The sequence below is a fragment of the Centruroides vittatus genome, unplaced genomic scaffold, assembly GCF_030686945.1.
Source record: "Centruroides vittatus isolate TY-2023 unplaced genomic scaffold, ASM3068694v2 contig_1683, whole genome shotgun sequence".
NCBI classification, from domain to species: domain Eukaryota; kingdom Metazoa; phylum Arthropoda; class Arachnida; order Scorpiones; family Buthidae; genus Centruroides; species Centruroides vittatus.
In genome coordinates, this window is record NW_027121024.1 from 330,830 (window position 1) to 351,506 (window position 20,677).

At 32.0% G+C, this 20,677-nt stretch overlaps 1 protein-coding gene across 1 annotated transcript; it reads left to right on the forward strand.

The window, feature by feature from the left end:
• Positions 1-7,623: 7,623 nt before the first annotated feature.
• On the forward strand, positions 7,624-20,034 carry LOC136968998 (glutamate receptor ionotropic, kainate 5-like). Its single transcript, XM_067263065.1, has 8 exons — positions 7,624-7,704; positions 9,169-9,263; positions 13,385-13,472; positions 15,470-15,625; positions 15,710-15,842; positions 16,154-16,383; positions 19,431-19,687; positions 19,803-20,034. Exons 1-8 carry the CDS (start codon positions 7,624-7,626, stop codon positions 20,032-20,034), a joined length of 1,272 nt encoding a protein of 423 aa, XP_067119166.1.
• The last annotated feature ends 643 nt before the right edge of the window (positions 20,035-20,677 follow it).

Here is a 20,677-nt window from a genome sequence, read left to right on the forward strand (position 1 = left end):
CATGCTCGACGATTCCATCCCCATTTTCAAACTTCTAGGTTTGCAGGATGGCGGCGCTGAACGTCCGACGTTCACGTTTTTGCGATGAAAATGTCGGCCGCAACCTCGCTATTATAATCGAAATGGGTTCATAATAATAATAATCGTGGAATCCAAATGGTTAGGAGTTGATAGTTGAAATTTGGTACACAGAGTACGCTATGAAAATGCAAACTAAAAATGGATTTTTCGAAATTCCCCCCACGGGGGAGAGGGAGAGAATTAAAGATTACCATGAAAAACTCGGCTTCTACTGTACTATTTTAGATGCGGTTTTTGTGGAAAATGGAACATTCTTTAATTAGCCTCGGCAGAGGAGACCTAATTCTTTCACCCGGTAAAAGCGGTTAAGGTCGGGTATATAACTATAAAGAATACCTTACGTAAGGGTTTGTCATACCGAATGACCAATCTAGCATATTTTAAAAATGCTTTATTGGTCTATTGTATGCAATTTAAAGAATTTTTAAAATGTATTGGATTGGGCACTTGTTGTGATAAACTCTTGCGTAAGCTAATCTTTGTAATTATAAATTAAATACTATAATACACTATAATAGTAGGGTGAGATGTAGGCCCTACTGTACAAAATAATCTAATACCCCGTTCGCACACAATCCACGACTCACTTCGATCTCGATTTACCTACAATCTGGATTGTGATTGTCGCCAGTCGAACGTCGTGCCGTTCGCACAGGTAACTCGCTTGAGAATAACCCGGCTATTGTAAGCGATGATAAAACTGGCATAACTACTCGGTAAGTCACAAACACCAACACACAAAATGGAAGTTTTGATTACAAATAAATACTTTTTCTTGCCATATATCTAATAATAGACAGATGTCATCGTCTCTCCAAACATCTTTTTTATTTCTTTGCCGATAGCCCCACACGTGTTCTGTAGTCATCTCGTATTTTCTCACGCGCGTGGGATTGTGGGATCTCTCTTATGACTAGATCTAGTTTCAAGAACTCTCTCGAGTCAATCGCGATTGAACCTCGTTTCAGTCGAGATTGAAACGGTCGAGGGTGTTCGCACCAAGGCATAGTCGCCGACCTTGGTCACAATCTAGATTGAAATGCTCGGTGCGAACGGAGTATAATAGTCTTAATTTTTGCTGTTATTTTTTGCCCAAGCAACGCCGGGCGTATCTGCTTGTTTTCAAATAACTTAGCATAGCTTCTACAAACAGCATGAAAGTAATTAAGTTTAATGCTCTTTGCAGTTAGACTTGAGGCGTTTTACGGGCGTCTTCCAAGATGGATTTAAGCAAATATCATATAAAAAGGCACTCTTAAGAACTTCATAAACTTACTTTCAATTGTTGAAATATTTTTTTCTCGTAGAAAGACAGTTTCTCCAGTAAAGGACCGAATCGGAAAATCTACAATCAATTAATTTCATTTATCATTGTTTAATTAAACTTTATAAATTATTATTAAATTCATTTATTGTTAATAACAATCAATTGTTTAGTAATAAATAGTTCAATAAAACACATATTCGAATTAACTACTCTCTAATTTATTTTTTATTTTCTTTATTGTTCTTCTTTTCTGTTTTTTAGTTTAATTTTTCCTAGATTTTCTTTAAATTATGTCAATAAGAAACATGCACGTATACCTTCATTTACACATGCAAAACATTAGCTATGAAAATTTCTTGAAATGTATAATCTTACTTAAAAACTTTTAAAAATACAGGAAATCCTTGTTAATTCGAACTTGAATAATTCAAAGCCTGTTAGATCGTAACTGTACTTTTATTCCGGTTGGAGATAAGAGATTTACACGTTAACTCATTCGTTTGGATAGAAGCGTTTCCATACTGTAATACTGATAGAACAATAGACCAACAACAACTATAATCTGGTCAACATGGCTTTGCTTTAATAGTAAAACATTTTCGTGGTGTCATCTTACATACGGACTACTCTTTCTTTCTCTTATCTCGTAAAATTCGGCTGAGTTTGGGATTGCAAGAGTGGGCTACATGTAGCAGATTGGCAGATTCGTAGGCAGATTCGTAGGGTATATTATGGCCACTTTAAAAATAATTTGGGCTACATTTCGAGAGACTATGCTTTACTTTTTATAAAACATATCTGTCAACTCGTAATGCTTTCATCGCACACGTGTTGTTTATCCGCAGTTTATTTATATCATTATTAATTATCAACTAACGAATATATGATAATCTCGGTTAATTCGAAACTCGATAATTCCAAGTCGCGATTATTTCGTTCGTTGAATTTCGAACTAATGAGCTAACTTTCCTGTATATTCATTACGAGGTATTCTTTTTTATACTACTTTCAATTATAATAGGAATGAAAATTTCAATATACTTACTGTCTTTGGCAACGTCGTTGTTAAAACAGTTGCAAAAAAGAAAAGAACATTACTATATATACCAAGAACCGTCATTCCGCATTTTACAAACTTTACGTCTTTTTCGAATATTCCAACATAAAAAGTCGATATAGTTAGCATTATTTGTGATACGTAATAAAATCCAATATGAGAATTGATCTTGTCGTCTAGATCTAGAACAATGTTGCAGATTCGAGCATGCTTTGTAATTACAGTATTAATGCCTACACGAATTTTATCTTCTATGGCTTCTGCCACGTCTTCCCATAAACTTAATAATTTACTCTGCACCGTATAACCTAAGTCTAGGTACAGTACATATAAATTATGAAAACCCTCTTTTAGTCACGTGGCTTCTGTGAGGCATTTTTTTCAAAATCGATATTTCATTAAATTTTCAAATGTCTGAAAAAATTTAAAGTTTTCCTAACTTCTTCAGATGAGGAAAATGAGGTACTTATAGTTTGCAATGCACGAATGGTTATAAACGAAAAGAAATATGCTAGCATTGTACAGATGCCTTGTAACTAACAGAGTAGAAAATATCTGAGGAAAGCAAAAGAGTGGCATCACACATAATAAACATTTCGACAAAATATCAATTTAAAAGAAATGTATGTTAATTACTTTTTTTACCTCTATGTCCTTATTCTTATAAATTTCTGGTATATACAGTACTGTCTACTTGGGCCTTGCTTATTAATTGGAGTTATTATACTGGTGTAGTTTCGGATTAGCAAATAGAGGAGAACATTCAAATGTCAGAACAAAATATCAGATGAAAATAAAGATATTTTGTTTTGACTTTCGACTAAGTTTTCCTCTATTTGCTAATCCGAAAATACACCATTATAATAAGTCCTATTAATAAGCAAGGTCCAAGTAGACAGTATATACCAGAAATTTATAAGAATAAGAACATAGAGGTAGAAAGAATTAATATTTAATTTTAAATAATCTACAGCCGAAATTCTGGTGAAGTGGAAGATGCAAACAGCAGGAAAAACATTAGAAGAAATTGAAATATTGAAGGCTTAAATATAGTATTTAAGAACGTGTAAAAACGAAGGCATAAGATTACTACCAACGCTGAGTTTGCCTGTGAGTATAAGCAAAACTTTACAGAAACACGATATCATTTAAATAAATAACTTTATTATAAAGTCTTCAAAATTTAGCAAATGTAGAAATTTAAAATAATTTTTTTTCTATATAAAAGGGTGGTAATGAACAGCACGCGTAGCATGTCAAGCAATTTTAATGATTCCGACCTGCAATTCGGGAAATCCCCTTTCTCAGCTTGAGTGTCAGTCAATGGCGTATGGTGACATGCGCACTAAGCGTACTATAATAGTCTTTTTATGAATAAATTTGAAGTTTGTTCCATAATCTGTATAATTTTACAATGATCCTATATTCCCGGCGCAAGCTCCTCGCTTATCGACAAATTCGCTTAACAACGTAGTCGTCGGAACGGAACTCGGTCGTAAAGTGAGGAGTACCTGTATTTTTACGGATATTATTAAATAATGTTCTATATTTACTAATTTATTTTTTCAAATATAAGTAAAATCTCGGAAAACAGCCGTAATTCGAATACTTTAATAATCTTTATTTTCTTTTTAGAGGTAGACATAAACATGAACATTCGTTTAAACTAAACATACTTGTAAACATCACGCAACAATTTATTACACTTCGTTATAAACAACTCCACCTGTTTAATTTAATAAATTTAATGAAAAAATATTTTTAATGTCAACTTTACGTTGTCGAATAGAAAAGTTGTTGAATTTACATGTTTACATTGATAGTTCCAATCAAAGCTCTTTTATTTCAAATATATTTAATAATTACTACACTGAACACATTGGATTTTTGTATAAATAACAGTAAATTTCTTTAAGAATATATTTACTACCGATACACTCGATCATTAATTCGATTCATTCTCACAGTGGTTATGGTGCTTTGCGTGATGGAAAGTGGCATCAACAATAATTGTACCAGAATTAGGAATGTACTAGATTCGTTTTTAAAAATTATTATTTACGAATTTCTTCAAATAAATACGAAAATCGTTGATTCTATAGCAACATGTTCGTTTGTCTGTTCCTAGATTTCTGGCATTTGGAACAAGAATGCGACCTGAATTGTTCTGAACTGTGAAGATGAACACCTGCATTATAAATGGTTTCCTGTTGATAATTGTTACATTGACCTTAGCAAAACAAAGTAAGTTTGTGAATATATTAAATAATATAAAAGTATTTATAAGAAATTGTTTATAGGTTAGCCCCTAATGTGTTTACATGCATTTAATTGAAACAAAGATTTTTAGAGATATTTTCGGATAAAAAATGACTCAAAATACGGACTACAAGTGGCATACTGAAAAATGCACTGAATAATGGTAGTAAGTTAGTAACGGGCTCGCGCCTGAATAACCATCTGATCACGTGAAGTTTTCTGGTTTTATTCATGTTTGACACTTAAATAGCAATTATTTTTTATACATGTCTTTTCTGGAAGCACTCTTTATCCTTAAGCTTTTGTCTTGCATTGTCTTATCTGATACAGCATGCAAACCTAGTAATAATGTTTTATATTAAGCTATTTTCCATATACCGACATTTGATTATTTGGCATACCGTATTTTACGGACTATAAGACGCACCTTAATTTTTAAGCAATTTAAAAAAAAAAAAATACCTATAAGACGCTACGGACTATAAGACGCACCTGAATTTTGGAAGTAATTTTTCGAAGAAAAAAGTGCGTCTTATAGTCCGTAAAATACGGTATGTAATAACTTTGTACATTCTTTTAAAAATGTTAGTCAAATGAAGCACATTTAATTGAATTGAAACTATGACAAATTTTTATACTTTCGAATACACGTTAATGTCAGTAATAGTGTTTCTCATTTCCCGGACTTTTGCTTGTCCCGGGATTCCGGGATAAAAGTGAACTGTTTCCCGGTATCCCGGAATAGAATTAATTACTTTTAAGCTGTACAAAATTTCTTGAAATCAAATGATACAATTATTTTTTATTTTTTAAAGTAATTTAATACGTTCTGCAATCTACAAAATCATATTAATAATGCTGTGAAAGATATACATTAAAAATTACCTTTGAATTAAGTAGAAATTTTCACAAATAGAAAAAGTTTATTAAAGTTTGCTGAAAACTGCATACAACAACAACAAAAATGCCTTTCAATTGAGTTGAAAATTTAAAGAATAAAATGAACTTAGATCAAACTTCTAAGTTAGAAGGTAATTTTCAATATTTAAATAAAACATAATACAAAATATTATTGTAAATTTTTATAAAATTTTAAAAAGCAAAGATAGTCAATACTCCGATCACTCGATACGGTTCTTATTTAACTAATGAAAAGCCTGCTATCAAGAATGCCCTTTCCAATTCAATTCATATGGGTGGAATCGTCTTTAATGCATTTAAGAGATGTGTTTTTTCACCTGTAGCCTGGAAGATTTCTAGTTCGTTTTCGAGATTGTAGTACTTCTTTTGCTCTCTAGTATTATTGATTTGTCTACCTCGGCTGCTTTAATAGAAACAGCAAGCTTGTAGCCCAGTAATTCGGCAGTTCGTTCGTCTTTAATAATCAGGTTTATGAAGAAAAACTTCATACTTGCAGACTTCGTACTCGTTTGTACCCTTGCCCAATTTGCACAACCTGGCGTTACGCAGTTATCGAAGCTACTGGACATGGTTAAAAATTAAGACACATAAGCACAATTATTCCGGATAGGTTCTGACAAGTAAAGAATTTTCAGAGTCCTGCCACAAATAAGCTACGCATTGATTATTGATCATTTGTGACATGCCATAACGAGCAAAAATTTAAAAAACTAATAAGTAGATCTGAAATTAATAAATATAAATTTATTCTGACAGTTTATGAGTTAATTAAACTTTCTATTTGCAAAATTTCCTCAACTTTAACACAAAATACAAATGAAAAAAAAAAAAAAAAAGTGAATTTTTAAGAAATTTGTGGGATTTCACGAAATAAGAAAAATTTCCTGGGTTAAAAAAGCAACCGGGATTCCGTTTGAGAAACCCTAATCAGTAACGTTCGTTTATTATTAAGTTCCTGATTTATTAACCATGTTTAATAAAAATAATAATGTTAATTGACTAACTTTAATATTATGAATGCTGTAAGTTATAAATTCCATGAATTATGGATTTTAATTGTCTACGCAAATTAAACAATATTGATTTGAAACATGTGCACCAGTGTTTAATTATAACTAAAAGTTTTTCCTGAATTATAATTATGTTTTTGCCAAAATTAATACTGTTTACAATACTGGGTTAAAGTTTACCTAGGGAACCCAAACAGCCGCACTTCCAGAATCTCGATAGCATTTGCGATTACAATGCGAATTTTTAATTTTCATGGGCTCCAGGACGCATGTTCTAATCTAACCTAACCTAACCTATTCTAATAAATTACCAAATTATTGGTAATTTATTATGGAATAGATTTGGTTAGGTTAGGTTAGAAGATGTTCCCTGATTCCAGCAAACAGAAGAAACGAATAATTTGGTAATTTATTAGAATAGGTTAGGTTAGGTTAGAACGTGCGTCCTCGGGTCCACAAAAATTAAAAAATTCGCATTTCTAATTGCAAATGCTATCGAGATTCCAGAAGTGCGGCCGTTGGGGTTCCCTAGGTAAACTTTAACCCAATACTGTAAGTTCTTGTAATGTCAGAAACAAAGAAAACTTTTCGAGTTAACGAAATTTCTATCACGGAAACTTTTGTTTTATGTAGATCCTAAATATCACAATGTAAAGAGTACAATTAAGTGCCAAGATTTAAACACTAAGTGCCCAGTGTAAACTTTTGCTAAGAAGGAAGCCATGAATCGATGACACACTTATGTAAATGTCGAAACTTTCTTATACTGCATGCAAATAAATGATATAGTCTCATAAAGCTCCATAAAGATCTGAGAGTTTTCTGGTATCTCTATATGTAAATTGCACAGAATATCTCAGTTTACATATAGAAATATGTTTTCTAGAGAATTTCTTTTTTATTCATGTTCCTCGCTTGATGCTTGCCATTGGCAATGCTCAAGCCATTTATTGTTTCATTACTTTGCCAATGACGTCTTCAGAAAAGTGTTTGTAAACACTTGTCATTTTAAAAACGACTGGGAGCTCATGGCAACTACGCCATCGAATAGCTTACTATTGATTACCTGTAATCTCACCAAGCTGTATAAAGTTAGTAGCAGAATCAAGGTAAAGCCTACTGCAATGTATTCTTCTATAATCCGTGTGTTGGAATAGAAAGTGATGTGATCGGGACACAGCAGAGAGAATGCATTGCATCTTCAAACTGACTAATAAACGTGAGTAAACAAATGAGAAGCATACAGCAGCGTGTGCTTCCGATTTGTTACCGGTTTTGAACTTCTACTGTATAAATAAATACGAAATTTTATATAGTTTTTTTTCAAATCAAATTTTATACTCGTTTCTCAATAATTTTTCAGATACGACGCGTGAGAATAATGTGTGGAGAATTCCTTTCAATGTTGCATCGGTAATTATTTTTTATGTCTTAATCTTTCTATTTTTATTATAAATTGACGTTTTGTAATATTTCAAATTTGTGTTTCGAGACGATGAAAGGTATAGAACACAATTTAATTTTAAATAATGTTACTAAATAATTAATTACAGGAAACCTTCGTTAATTCGAAATTCAGAAGCCGGCGAAATATTCACGACTTCGAATTATCGAATTTCGAATTATCCGAGATTTACACGTTTCTGTCTAATATGCAAAATGCCACGTACCTGATTTATTTATTAAGCAAATGTTAATTTCGCTAGTTAATAATTAAAAATAATAATATAAATCAACTGCAGGTAAACAGCGCGTGTCCGGTGAGAACCTCACAGGTCGACAGATAGGTTTTATAGTAAGTAAGCAGAATTCCTCTAAATGTAGCCAAAATTATTTTTAAAGTGGCCCAAAAAGTAATAAGTTGACCAAAAATAGTAGCCTAGAACAGGGATGGCGAACCTATGGCACGCGTGCCCAAAGTGGCACGTAACAGAAATCATCTGGCGCGTAACGTATCATATGATTTCTATCTTTTTCAATCATCCTTTCTGTTTATTACCTGATCATCTTTTTTTCAATCAGATTTTTTACATTTATTCGAACTAAAGCGTATTCGTTTAATTTCTTTAAATGTCATTATTCGAAGTCTAAGATATTGGCACGCATTAACATCTTAAAAGCTAAGTACGCTTACAATATGGCACGCGGACTCAAAAAGGTTCGCCATCCCTGGCCTAGAACCCCTACAAATATCTCAATCTCCTACTTGTAGCCTAATCTTGCAATCCCGAAAACCAGCCGTATTTTATGAAATAAGAAAAATCCAGCAACGAGTCGCTTAACTTTCCCGGCAGTATTTGGTAGCGCCATCTGTTATCATATTTTATTTAAAAAGTTTTTATATTTTAAACTATTATAAAATGTCAAAAAGCCGAATTTCAGGGTAGGGATGGGTTTTACAAAAAAAAAAAAAAAAAAAAAAAAAATTGTAAATGCTAATAACGAATAGCATTGTTATTAAGTCAGACCCTGCCTACCTGTGACTAAATTTCTTGTTACAGACATTAAAATTTAAAAATTTTTGATATAATATTTCATAAAGAACTTTAGTGCTTTGTGATTTCTACTTTCAGAAGTTGAAAGAACCTTTTCCGTGCCATAAAGGATATACTGAATATCTTCAAAATATTAAACTTATAGAGCTGATTGAGAATGCGATGAAAATTAGGTAAAATTTATTCATATAATTTAATTTAATTTATATTTTATGATAAACTAAATTTTAAATTCAAAACTTTCCTCTCTTTCAATTCATTATAAATTAATCTTTATTCTTATGTAAGTAATACCTGTGGAACAATTATTTCCTTTTTTATAAATGAAACATTAATTCATTTTAAAATAAATAAAATAACTTAAAATAATTTAATTTAAGATTATTATTTTAAAACGAGTAAAGTCCAGTTACTCTTCATTTTTGATAAGGCATAAGAAAACAAAAATTCAAAGTAGAAATACTTGTTGAACAGCTTTATGAACTAAGTACAGCTGCACTTATTAATTTGTTCATACAAGAATTTAATAATTTCAAACTACATGTGTACTAAGTACTCCAACAAAGTTAAAATGCAAAGTTGCACCAATAACAACTAATTTATTATCATAGCTATATGGTACAGTGTATTATTTGATGACAGCAAATAAGAGGAGGAGGTGCATTTTAAAATGTAACCTCCTTTTATTTGCAGTAATTGATGTCAGAATGGTTACAATTCATTATTTATTTTTATATCAATTTTTACTTTTACTCGTTTTATTTATTTTAATTGTCAGGTTGTCACTTACAACATATATATTTCTCTTGATAAATTATTATTTTACACATATAGTTTAATATTAAACTGTCTTAATCCGTAGTGTAATTTATAATTCATTTTGCTAGATCTGTAAAAGACAAGACTGATCAAGAGCAAATATGCCCAAAATGCATATAAGGAGGTCTTAAACTTAGAAGAATTTGATGCAAGTCATTAAAAGTTTTTTTTTTATTTATTCATTAATGTGCATCTAACACAATTTTAGGGACAGAAGTCTATTATTATTCATATGTGAATGTGCAGACACAGTTCTTAGTAATTATGTCATGAAATCTTTCCGAGATTTTTTCAACTGTCTTCGTTCGCTTAAATTTAAATGTAAAACATAAACGATAAGAAATAATGAAGAATTGTTTACAACTATTACTGGAAAACGTTGATATTAATTGGGAAGTAATTTTAAAATTGCAGACTTATACGTTTCCACTGGTTCAAAAAGATAATAATAAGCTTGATTTTATGCCGTTTAAAAGGGGTATTTATTATCAGTGGCTATCACCAAAAACTTCCGTTTGACATAGGTACTGTAACAGTTCTTATGATGCAAACAAGCTACTACTTATATGTATAAAATACAAGATGTGATTATAATCCTAATTTAATGACGCTTAATTTTTTTACATAAAAATGTATTTAAAACATGCATCTTATATAGGCGAATTGATGAGGGCTACAAGGACTTAACCCTCCCCTTTAACACAAAACAGATAATTAAAAATCAGTTGTTCGAATTTGAAAACTATGATTTTAAAAATATTTATGATAGCAATTATGATTTATCGCACCGTCTTGCTCTGTTAATAAAAGATAGTTAATAGGTACAGTATATATAGTTAGTCAAATATTTTGAATTTGTTATTTAGCCCTCTTGAGGTTTGCTGCGCTTGTCACTGTACACTTAAAAATCCAACAGTAAAAAACTCTGTCATATTCTATAATAAACAGCTGGGCCTTTTTTTGTGTAAGCTAAAGGTTAGCATTTTCTCAAATTCCAATAACATTTCAAATTCTAGAATTATGAAATACAGCTGTTTAAAATTATTTATCTTGAATAATGTTTTCAAACTGGATTTTATCAAGATATTATGGTTCATTCGGAGACTTCTCAATGAGCGCATAATTCGTTTGCTTGTCTTTAGGTAATTAAGTTTGGCCTGATAATTATACTCTTTATAAGTGTTCTACATTTTACGTTACGTAAAGCTGTACGCCGATAAAGCAGCCAATCACACGACAGTTGAAGATCATTATTATTTGACAAAATCGCTGTACACGTATTATGCTCTCGCAAGAAGTATGCAGAAAACATTATTGCTTTCAATAATAAACCGTTTATGGAAGAAATAACAAAATAATTGCTGTATTTTTAAAAGCACAAAGGTACTATATTGAAGAAGAATAGATAAGTGAGAATACGAGCTGAATTTGGATTAAATGGTTTTCGTTCTTTTTTTTTTGTGAAACATTTGATATTTCACTATTTACTAATATATTTCAATTTTTATTAGGAATACAATCATAAGTAAGTAAAGTTAACGCGATAAGTTCCAAATACTAGGAATGAATTTAAAAAAACTATATAAATAATAAGTATATAGGAGAAGGTTATATTATGGAGCCCCATTTACATTATAGTGGATTGTAAACAGGGTATCATAACAACGCCTACATTTTTGTGCGAAAAGTACTGATAACTATTAAATTGCTTTAATAATAAAAAAAAATATGACTTCCATCAACAATATATATTCACCAGCTCTTTTTCGATATTCTCAGGAAGAATTGGCTTTCTAACTAGTGTCCTTTTTACAAATTGCTCCGGACGAATGTCTTCTTGCAAAAGGAGAGTTCGCAAAGTAGTTTTTTGGCACCTCATAAAATTTTGCAGTTTTCTTCAGCTCCATTTTCTTGTCCCTTATCATACTCACTGCCTCTGCCATTTTCTCCTGTCTCCATGTTTGTCTCTTTGGATTTTTCTTTGGCTTGTTCAGATAGGCTCTAAGCGTCTGAAAATTTAAAAAAAAAATTAATTCGAAAAAATACATGATTTATATTTTAGAAGCAATTAAATTCACTTACCATTCAAAAGTTTGGAATTGCGAAAAACACAAACGTCTTGTTTCATTGAGCGCAACTGCATAACTGAAGTGGGAGGCGTCCTCCCTTGCTATGGATGTCTGCCTAGTGCAGTTCAGCCACAATTTGCTAGGCTTCGCATCTATTATCAGTCTGAAATGGAGGGGTTTCATAATACCACCTTCTCCTCTACTGTTTTAAATGCTCAAATATCATTCATTCGAATAGGAGGAATCAATGAAATCAACATATGATTAAAACTTATTTTATTGACTTATTGCTATTTCATAGCGTAATGGCCTCGTAGGCCATGCTGCGCTAAAAAATTAATTTGATCATGGTATGGATACATGTGTCACATCCACACTTTTTAATAGAAACTTCCTTTGTATTTAAGTTTAAAACTGCAATAATTCAAAATGATACAACTTCACTTATTCATACTGAAATTCCGTCAGAACCGACTGGCAGTCAAACCTACAGTTTTGTCTTTTATGCATAACTTTTCTCTTTGTCTGTGAATAGTACGCTGAACAGATGAAACTCTGCGTGTTCCTGTTTTAAAAGGTATCACATCAATGCGTGGGTTTGAATGGAAGGAACAAAACCATTCGAAAAGTTAACAAGTAAATCTCTATTCATAAAAAGTCACCATAAAAAATTTAGGATGATTTTCTAACTTCATTCCATCAGGTCGAACTGTTAAAGGACCCTCATACTCTCTTCTTCTACCACACGTAAACACTCCCCTATCTATTTCTTCATACCCTTGAATATCAAAAATTTTGACCATCGTCAGTCCAATCATCTTGACGACCGTGTTCATCCAATCACCTGAATAATTTTGGGTTATTCAGGTGATGCGTTTTCTCACTGGAGTGTCTCCTCTGTCGGGTCATCGTTGTTGATGGCAAAGTAACTACGTCCAGCGCGACACCTTTCTCACTGACTAACTCATTGACAAGTGCAGCCTTACGTGTGCAAGAATTGTCATCCATAAAAATAAAATCTTTACTACACTATACACATGGTGCTTCAGATATCACTTGGGATTGCAAAATCTTCTTGTAATAAATGGCACTCCTTACAAACATGGAGTTCAGTACGGCCTATAAACATAATTTTGCTCCAGACTATGAAAACTTGACTTTTTTCCATGATGTTTAAGATGCTGTATCAGGTTCCTTCTCTCTCCAGTTTCTGATTCAACAAGAGAGATTTTGTACAGTATATCTGGATTCCTATCTATAGATTAGACAATTATGCTTGGTTTTTTTTGTACATGGGTATAATATTCTTCTATTAATTATTTTATGTGATATCAACTGTATCTTACTACATATTAATCTTTTGTTATACTGTACTACCTTTCTACATTTTATCAATTGCCCTTTAGGTGTAAATTCCCAAGACGAATGAAAAAGCTAGTGGTCACTAATTCTAAAGGACTCTTCGCGATTGAAAATGTACAACTTCATCATCAGGTATTCTCATTTTTATGAAAGTGATTTTGCATGTATGATCATTTCTAAACGAATATGTATAGAAAACTTTAAATTAAATTGTATATATTTTATAATAAACCTTTTCCACCCATTTCATGGATATAAGAAATGTCTAAAGAATAAAATTAAAATTCAGAAAATACTCTGAAAATAGGCTGAAGAAGGTTTCACTGTTCTGGCTAAAACAAGGCTGCTAAAGTGAAATTGGCTATTCTATACATATACAGGCTCTATTTAACATATTAATGTTACTTTAGCAGTTTTTACTGCAATTTTTTGTGGTTAATGAGTGAATTTTGTTCTGTTTTATTGGGCTATTTTTGAAACTAGCCATATCTTCAACCAGAATAAAACCGTAGCAATGGAGGGATTCGAAAAGCTTTCGCTTTCATCACATAAAAATAGGGTACTATTACTTATTTTTACAAAATCTATCTAATACTAATTACGACTTTTTCAGCTTGCTCAGATATTTATTTTTGGTTAGAAGACTGGTGAAAAATATGAATAAATTAATTTACTATAGATATTTTTTATAAAAATGGTTGGTTCTAATATAAGAGATGGTATTCTAATGTGGCATCAACAAGGTATTCCTTGTTGATGCCACATTAGAATACCATGACTACATGCCACATGTCTAAAAGTTGGTAACAAAGTGTGACATGCGGTTGATAGGTAGTTTAAAAATCTAGTAACAAGAGCTGCATAACTTTCCTGGCTTTTATGAGTTTTTATTTAAAAATACTATTATATTAAATCTTCCGAACAGCTATATGTAATTTGCTATAAATTTCAAGGACTTATCACATCACGGTTTTCAATTGGAGAGCTCACTGAGAGATTAAACCAATATGAGATTAAACCAATATGAGATTAAACCAATCTTGGAGAGATTAAACCAATATGTACACTTAAAATTTATAGCAAATTACATATAGATGTTCAGAAAATTTAATATGATATTAAACAAATAGCAAATAGTTATAAACTTTCATATTTTTAAGTAAAAGATAGAATTGTGTGTGGCGCCATCTGTTATCAGATTTTGTTATAAAATATTTTTATATTTTTAATTACTATAAAATAGCAAAAAGCTTAATTTTGAGGGTAGGGGCAAGTTTCATAAAAGAGTGTAAATGTTAATAACGAATAAAATCTCTATTAAGTCTTACCTCTCTTGAGATACATGATTCTCTCTATCTCCCCACTCTCTGGATCTTTCACTATCAAAATTTAATAGCATCAATGCCCTTCATATACAAGCCACCATGCTAAATTTCGTTTATCATTATATTATTACCATTATTTTACTATTTAAAAAAAAATTCGCACGCTAACTTAAATGTATCTTAAAAATTCGGCGAAAATTATCCATCTGGTGGAGGGATGATAGAAGATAGATTATTGTAGGAAGAAAACAAATAGGTCTGCACAAAAATATGTCAAGATATGTTGATTGAAACACGGAGAGTTACTGATCGACAGGAGGAAGAAAGATAAACATATGTAACAACAATATTTTCTCTTTTATAAAGATAAATACAAGGTGTTTCAAAAGTTTCCATGCATACAAAGGTGAAATGTAACTGCATTCACAAAACATTAAAATGTCGGAATTAAGATTTGTGTCAGTGAATTGACGGAGTAAGGCAACGGAACACATGGGTGATCTGCCAATGGGGTAACTTCTAGTAGACTTCTATGTAGAAACTAGATTCTGTTTAGACACATGAAGAAAACCTAGAACACTGAATGGTGGCCAGCCCATTGGTCAGGCACGAACCAACGACCAGTGTTTAATTCTTTCATTTATTCCACCACTGGTGAGCTTGATTTGTATGAAGACTTTTGGGATATCTTGTATTACTTTTCATTTACCCTAAATGACGTGATATTTTATATGTAATGTAATTCTGTGCAATTTTGCAGAAAAAAACTAATACCAGTAAATTTTACATTCTACTAAATAACAGATGGCGGATATTAGTTTCTCAAGTACAGCGATTTCGTACCAAAGTTTTCAGTATTCGGACGTTTCTCCTATTTATACGTTTGACACGATAATTTTTGTAATACATCCAACATATAAACTATCATGGTTCTCAATACTCACTCCATTTTCTATACAGGTACGTAATAATTATTTTATTGTGATTATACGTATTTTATGTTTCCTGATAAATTTAATGATCTGTAATACAAATTTAATAAAGATCTGGTTGGCAATGTTGATTACCACCATTGTGTTTGGATTCATCTTGACTAAATTATTAAAAGATACTCATGGAAATTCATGGAATCTGAAGAAATCTTATTGGTTTCTTTTCACTACACTAACTGCTCAAGGTAAATTTGAATTATTTTCATCGGTGATTCTTAACTGCTGTGTCGCAGCTCCATGGTGTGCCACAAACTTGCCGTAGGAGTAACAAAATTTCGGAAAATTAGTTAAATTTACCTCAGTTTTATGCCACTTTTTCCTATTATTTGTGTATTTTTTGTATAGAAACTTGTATTGTTACGTTTCGTTTATAGATATCAGGGTATTATTGACGCATTGCAGTGCCATCAAAACTTGCACACACACAGGTTGAAAATCACTGATGCGGATAAATTTGATTTAGTTTGATTACATTTTTGAACTTTTATCATTACAGGTGTTAATATGAAGTATGTAAATCGTTCGGCATCTAGATTAGCATTTGGAATTTGGTTATTGTGCACTGTTATTTTATTATGGGGATATGGTGGAATTTTGAAATCTTTTATGACTTCAAAAGCAAGAGAATCGGTTCCAACCACTTTCGGAGAATTGTTATCAGCCGTTGAAAACGAAGAATATCGTTGTCTTTCAATACTGGATATCTCAGCCGTTGATAATTTGATGGTTAGTAGAAAATTCATATTAATACGTGAAACGAATTTTACAATTTTATGCGATATTTATACTGTAATAGTTAATTCAGAACTTACAAATTCTTTTTATAATTTTAAGGCACAATAAATAAGTGTTAATTTAACATAAACATTGTGTGCGGTAATGTACATTTCATTACATATACGGATTAAAACTTTCTCCATGTAGAAAATAAATTGTAGCAATAATTAATAGACTAAGGCAATATAAGACAATGGGCGATCTGCTAAGTGAAAGTGCCTTTCAGAAGGACTTTCCCAGGAGTGAACTTGCAGCTATTTAGGTATTAGAGATCTGAAAAAAATCAGAAAAACGCCACATGGTCTGACCGATTATGACGCACGAATTCAGTGTTTAGTAGTTTTATGCACTTGGCCTTTGGTAGGCCTGTAGTCTGTAAACTAAATAGGACAGCAAATGAAGGAATATATTACCACTTACTTCTGTTTTCAATAATATTTCCATTTCTGAAAATAGGTAATGTGTGTAATATTTATAGTAATATTTATGCGGCAAGATAAATTGTGTGGTTACTAATAATCTCATTATACACTTATGTATGAAACAAGTATGTAAATGTTGCTTGGGTATATTTATGAGGTATGATAGACATGAGTAATCTGCAGAAGGAAATGTTTCTGGAAGGTCATTATATGAGAAACTAGCTCCTATATAATTCTTAGACATACATGCGCAAAACACCCAAAAAACTCGATACAGTCAAAATGTTTGTGAAGTGCAAATCCATTGTTTTAAGTGGTTTGTTTTATGTTTATAAGCTATTTATAAAGTACTTAAACCTTCCGAGACACAAAAACATAGGCACACTTACTTTAAATGTTTTATTTCGGATCCTTCTTGGCCCGAGCGATCTCTGCTCTTACACATGCGTCATGGACATCTGCTCTCGCGCGTCCCTGTCCATGTGCTGTTGCCAGATCCCTCTGCAACATCTATGACCAATTACTAACTGTTCACCAATTTTAAGATAAGTAAATGGTTGCAGTTGTGGTCTGGTTGTACGTCTGGACCACCAATCTGTCTTAAATCATTATCCCAGTATCTTATGAAAAGACTAGCAGAGATTCACTGTGTTGAGAATTTTCACTGTATCTACTGTTTAAAAATCATCAGTCTTCAGGAATGTCTGTGCTGCAGTTGTACAGTACAGTACATTACACAGCTAGCAAAGTAAAACGATTGTATTATCAAGCTATGAAAAGCGGAAGTTCTTTTGCGAATTTCCTGCCATATAGGCCTTTGTAACCTGGTTTTCAGAGGACGTTGGGAACAGTAGGTAATGATGACAAACATGCACAGGTTCTAGACGCGCCATAAAATGATCAGGATAATACAGACTCGTCTGGTCATGTAATTAGCACAAATAACTACAATGACGTTTTTCACTACCATTCAGTGCAGAAGTAATTATTGCTACAGAACACTGTTTCCTCCCGTTCCTGCTGTCAGATAACTAGCAGAGACAAATTTGCTTGCGCGGAAACTCATACGCGCTACGTCATGAGCACTACAACATTGCCAACACTCGGCAGTATGGCATTGCAGCAGTCTCGTGTCAGAAAAGCATGGATCGTTAACGACTGATTGCTTATCACATGATAAGTTGGTACCCCCTTACAGAAATACATTTGGGAAATTTTGTGGCATTATGGGCAATCTTTTGTAGTAGGGCTCCAATCAGCCATTTTGCAGCAGGATATTGCTAAATAAATTCATCGTCACGTTGCCACATTTACTTGGTCTATATGGTTTTATATTTGATGCCCATCGAGCATTTGGAAAATCAGATGAGATAATAAAATCGGCTATTTACAAGTTTGGAAGATTGATATAGCAACTGCAATGTCAAGAGACAAATGTGACTAGGATCGATAAAATGCATCCATGAGGAACGGTATTGTAGCATGTATGCAGATAAAAAATTCACAAAATATTAAATGTTCCTTTAAATTGTATAGTTGTCTGACAAGAAATTTTGGTTTGCATGATAATGTGACTACTTACAGCCGTTATAATTACGATATCAGTGATAAAGTTTCACTCGATTCCAACGCTTCTTTGGGGTCAAATTTTTTGGTCAACCAATTGATATTTTCAATCAAAAACTTATAACTTCAATTAATTCATATAGTCAAACATTGGTCATTAATAATGACCAATGATTCACTATATTGCATTCATTATAAGGTATTTAAAGATTTTCATACAGTAACCACCGTTTATTAAAATATTTATTGTATTACAGTTATGATTAATAATTGCCCCTGCCAACAGTTAACTAAATTAATAATGCCAATCCATATTGGCAAATAGCCCATGTATTACGTTGCCTCTCGGGAAAACTTTTTAACGGAAACTGGCCTCTGTTTATGTCTTAGACCAGTGTTTTTCAACCGGGGTGTCGCAAAGTTTAGGACCTTAAATAAATTTCCAAGAAAATGCCTAAAGTGTAGTTCAAGATAATTTGCCAGTATTTTGACAAAATTCAATGGACTTAAATTTTGATTTTGAACACGTAGAAACATTATTTTTGCATTAAAATGCTACTTCAAACTGTCAATTTTTAAAATTTTTTTATCCCGGAGAGGGAGTCCCCTCCCCTCCCCAGCGTTGCGCATAATATTCGTTTTCACAAAAAATTCATTTGCCCCCACCACCGTTAGCCCCCCTTACTCAGATTCTAGATCCGCCGGCCGCCGGTCAAGGGTGCCACGATTTTTATTTTTCAATCAGGGGTGTCACTCAATGAAAAAGGTTGAAAAATAGTCTTAGACATTCGATTAAAGCCTGATAAACTCCCTGTGATAAGCCCATTTGTGAGGGACGAATCCAGAATCAACTACCAGTGTTCAGTGGTTTTATCCACTCGGCCACTGTGGGGCCATTTTCCTTCAGTGCCAAAGATATATAATTTTCATAGGATGTTTGTTATATTTTAAAATATTCAACATTACTCAACATTTTACAATTGATATAATTTAAAACTATTTTTACAGTTTTCTGACTTAGAATACGTTAAACGTTTGTACTCTGGTAAGTACAAAGCGTACTGGGAAACGAATATAAATGTTCTTACACCATTGTTTGGAAATTACAAGAAGAAGTTAGCAGTGATTACTTATTCATTTAATGAAAAATACTTTAAGAAGTACTTTCCTTCTAAGTATCTGATTTCCAAAGAAAGTGTACACCCAAATTACTACGCTTTTTTCATGAGAAGAGGTTTCACACATAAAAGAAAACTGAACAGAGTGTATGTAAATGTTTCAAAATCAATTTCTCAATATTTGATTTTATTTTATGAAATATATGAATCCATAACATTAAGATTTCATTATTATATTATTATAGTAATTAAATATTTACAGATTACGGGCATTATACGAAAGTGGTATCATTGGAAAAGTGCTTGGAAGAGAATTGGTGGAAGAAGGTCTTGCTCCTGTGGAAAACGTACAACCGTTGTCTTTGGAGGACTTTTTTGGGGCATTTCTTTTGCTTGTTATCGGATATGTTTTATCATTTTCTTGTTTTATTATTGAATATTTCTTGAAATTATTTTCCAAATTGGTAAATAGTTTCAAATTTCGTAATTACTAAACTCTGATCTGATTTTTATTTACTATAACATTCGTTCTAAATTGTTTTCTGTTCACGTTTGTACAGGAATATATAACTGGATATTTACTCAGTGCAACAATGATGGTACTGGGTAAATATCCAGTTATATATTATTTCGCGCAGTGGCACCATTGTGACAAACAGATCCAAAAATTTTAGTGCCATCATTGTTAATAACAGTGGTGGCATTAAAGTTTTTATATCTATTCATGGCCAACTCTATGCAAACCCCTTTCTGTTAGTACAATTTCCATTACAATTTTGTTAAAATTCAAATTTTTCTTTAAAATCTGTTAATGGAACCTAGATTATTTACTAGTAAGGATGAAGAGTGATGAATTAGCACGTGAATGCTTATTGGTTCTCTTATAACACCAACACTTGATCCTTGATTATTTATGAATATGAGCGTATATGAGACTGACTTCAATTGGATTGTTTGAAAGATTATTAACTATTACCGCTGAAGTTTTACCTCTGAACTTACAGATCAGTGATTGTAATCGCCTTTGTTTTCATAAAATGTTAATTACGTCACACATCCTATTTTCCTGTTCTTTTTAACTCTTTCAACCTTTTAGGCATTAAAGTCTTTTACGAATTCAATGGAATAGCAAAATGG

Excerpts from the sequence above, each read along its gene's own strand:
- LOC136968998 (XM_067263065.1), top strand. The coding sequence starts at position 7,624 with ATGGCAACTACGCCATCGAATAGCTTACTATTGATTACCTGTAATCTC. Across the intron at positions 15,626-15,709 it reads TCACTCCATTTTCTATACAG|ATCTGGTTGGCAATGTTGAT; the intron begins GTACGTAATAAT and ends AATTTAATAAAG. Across the intron at positions 16,384-19,430 it reads CAGCCGTTGATAATTTGATG|TTTTCTGACTTAGAATACGT; the intron begins GTTAGTAGAAAA and ends CTATTTTTACAG.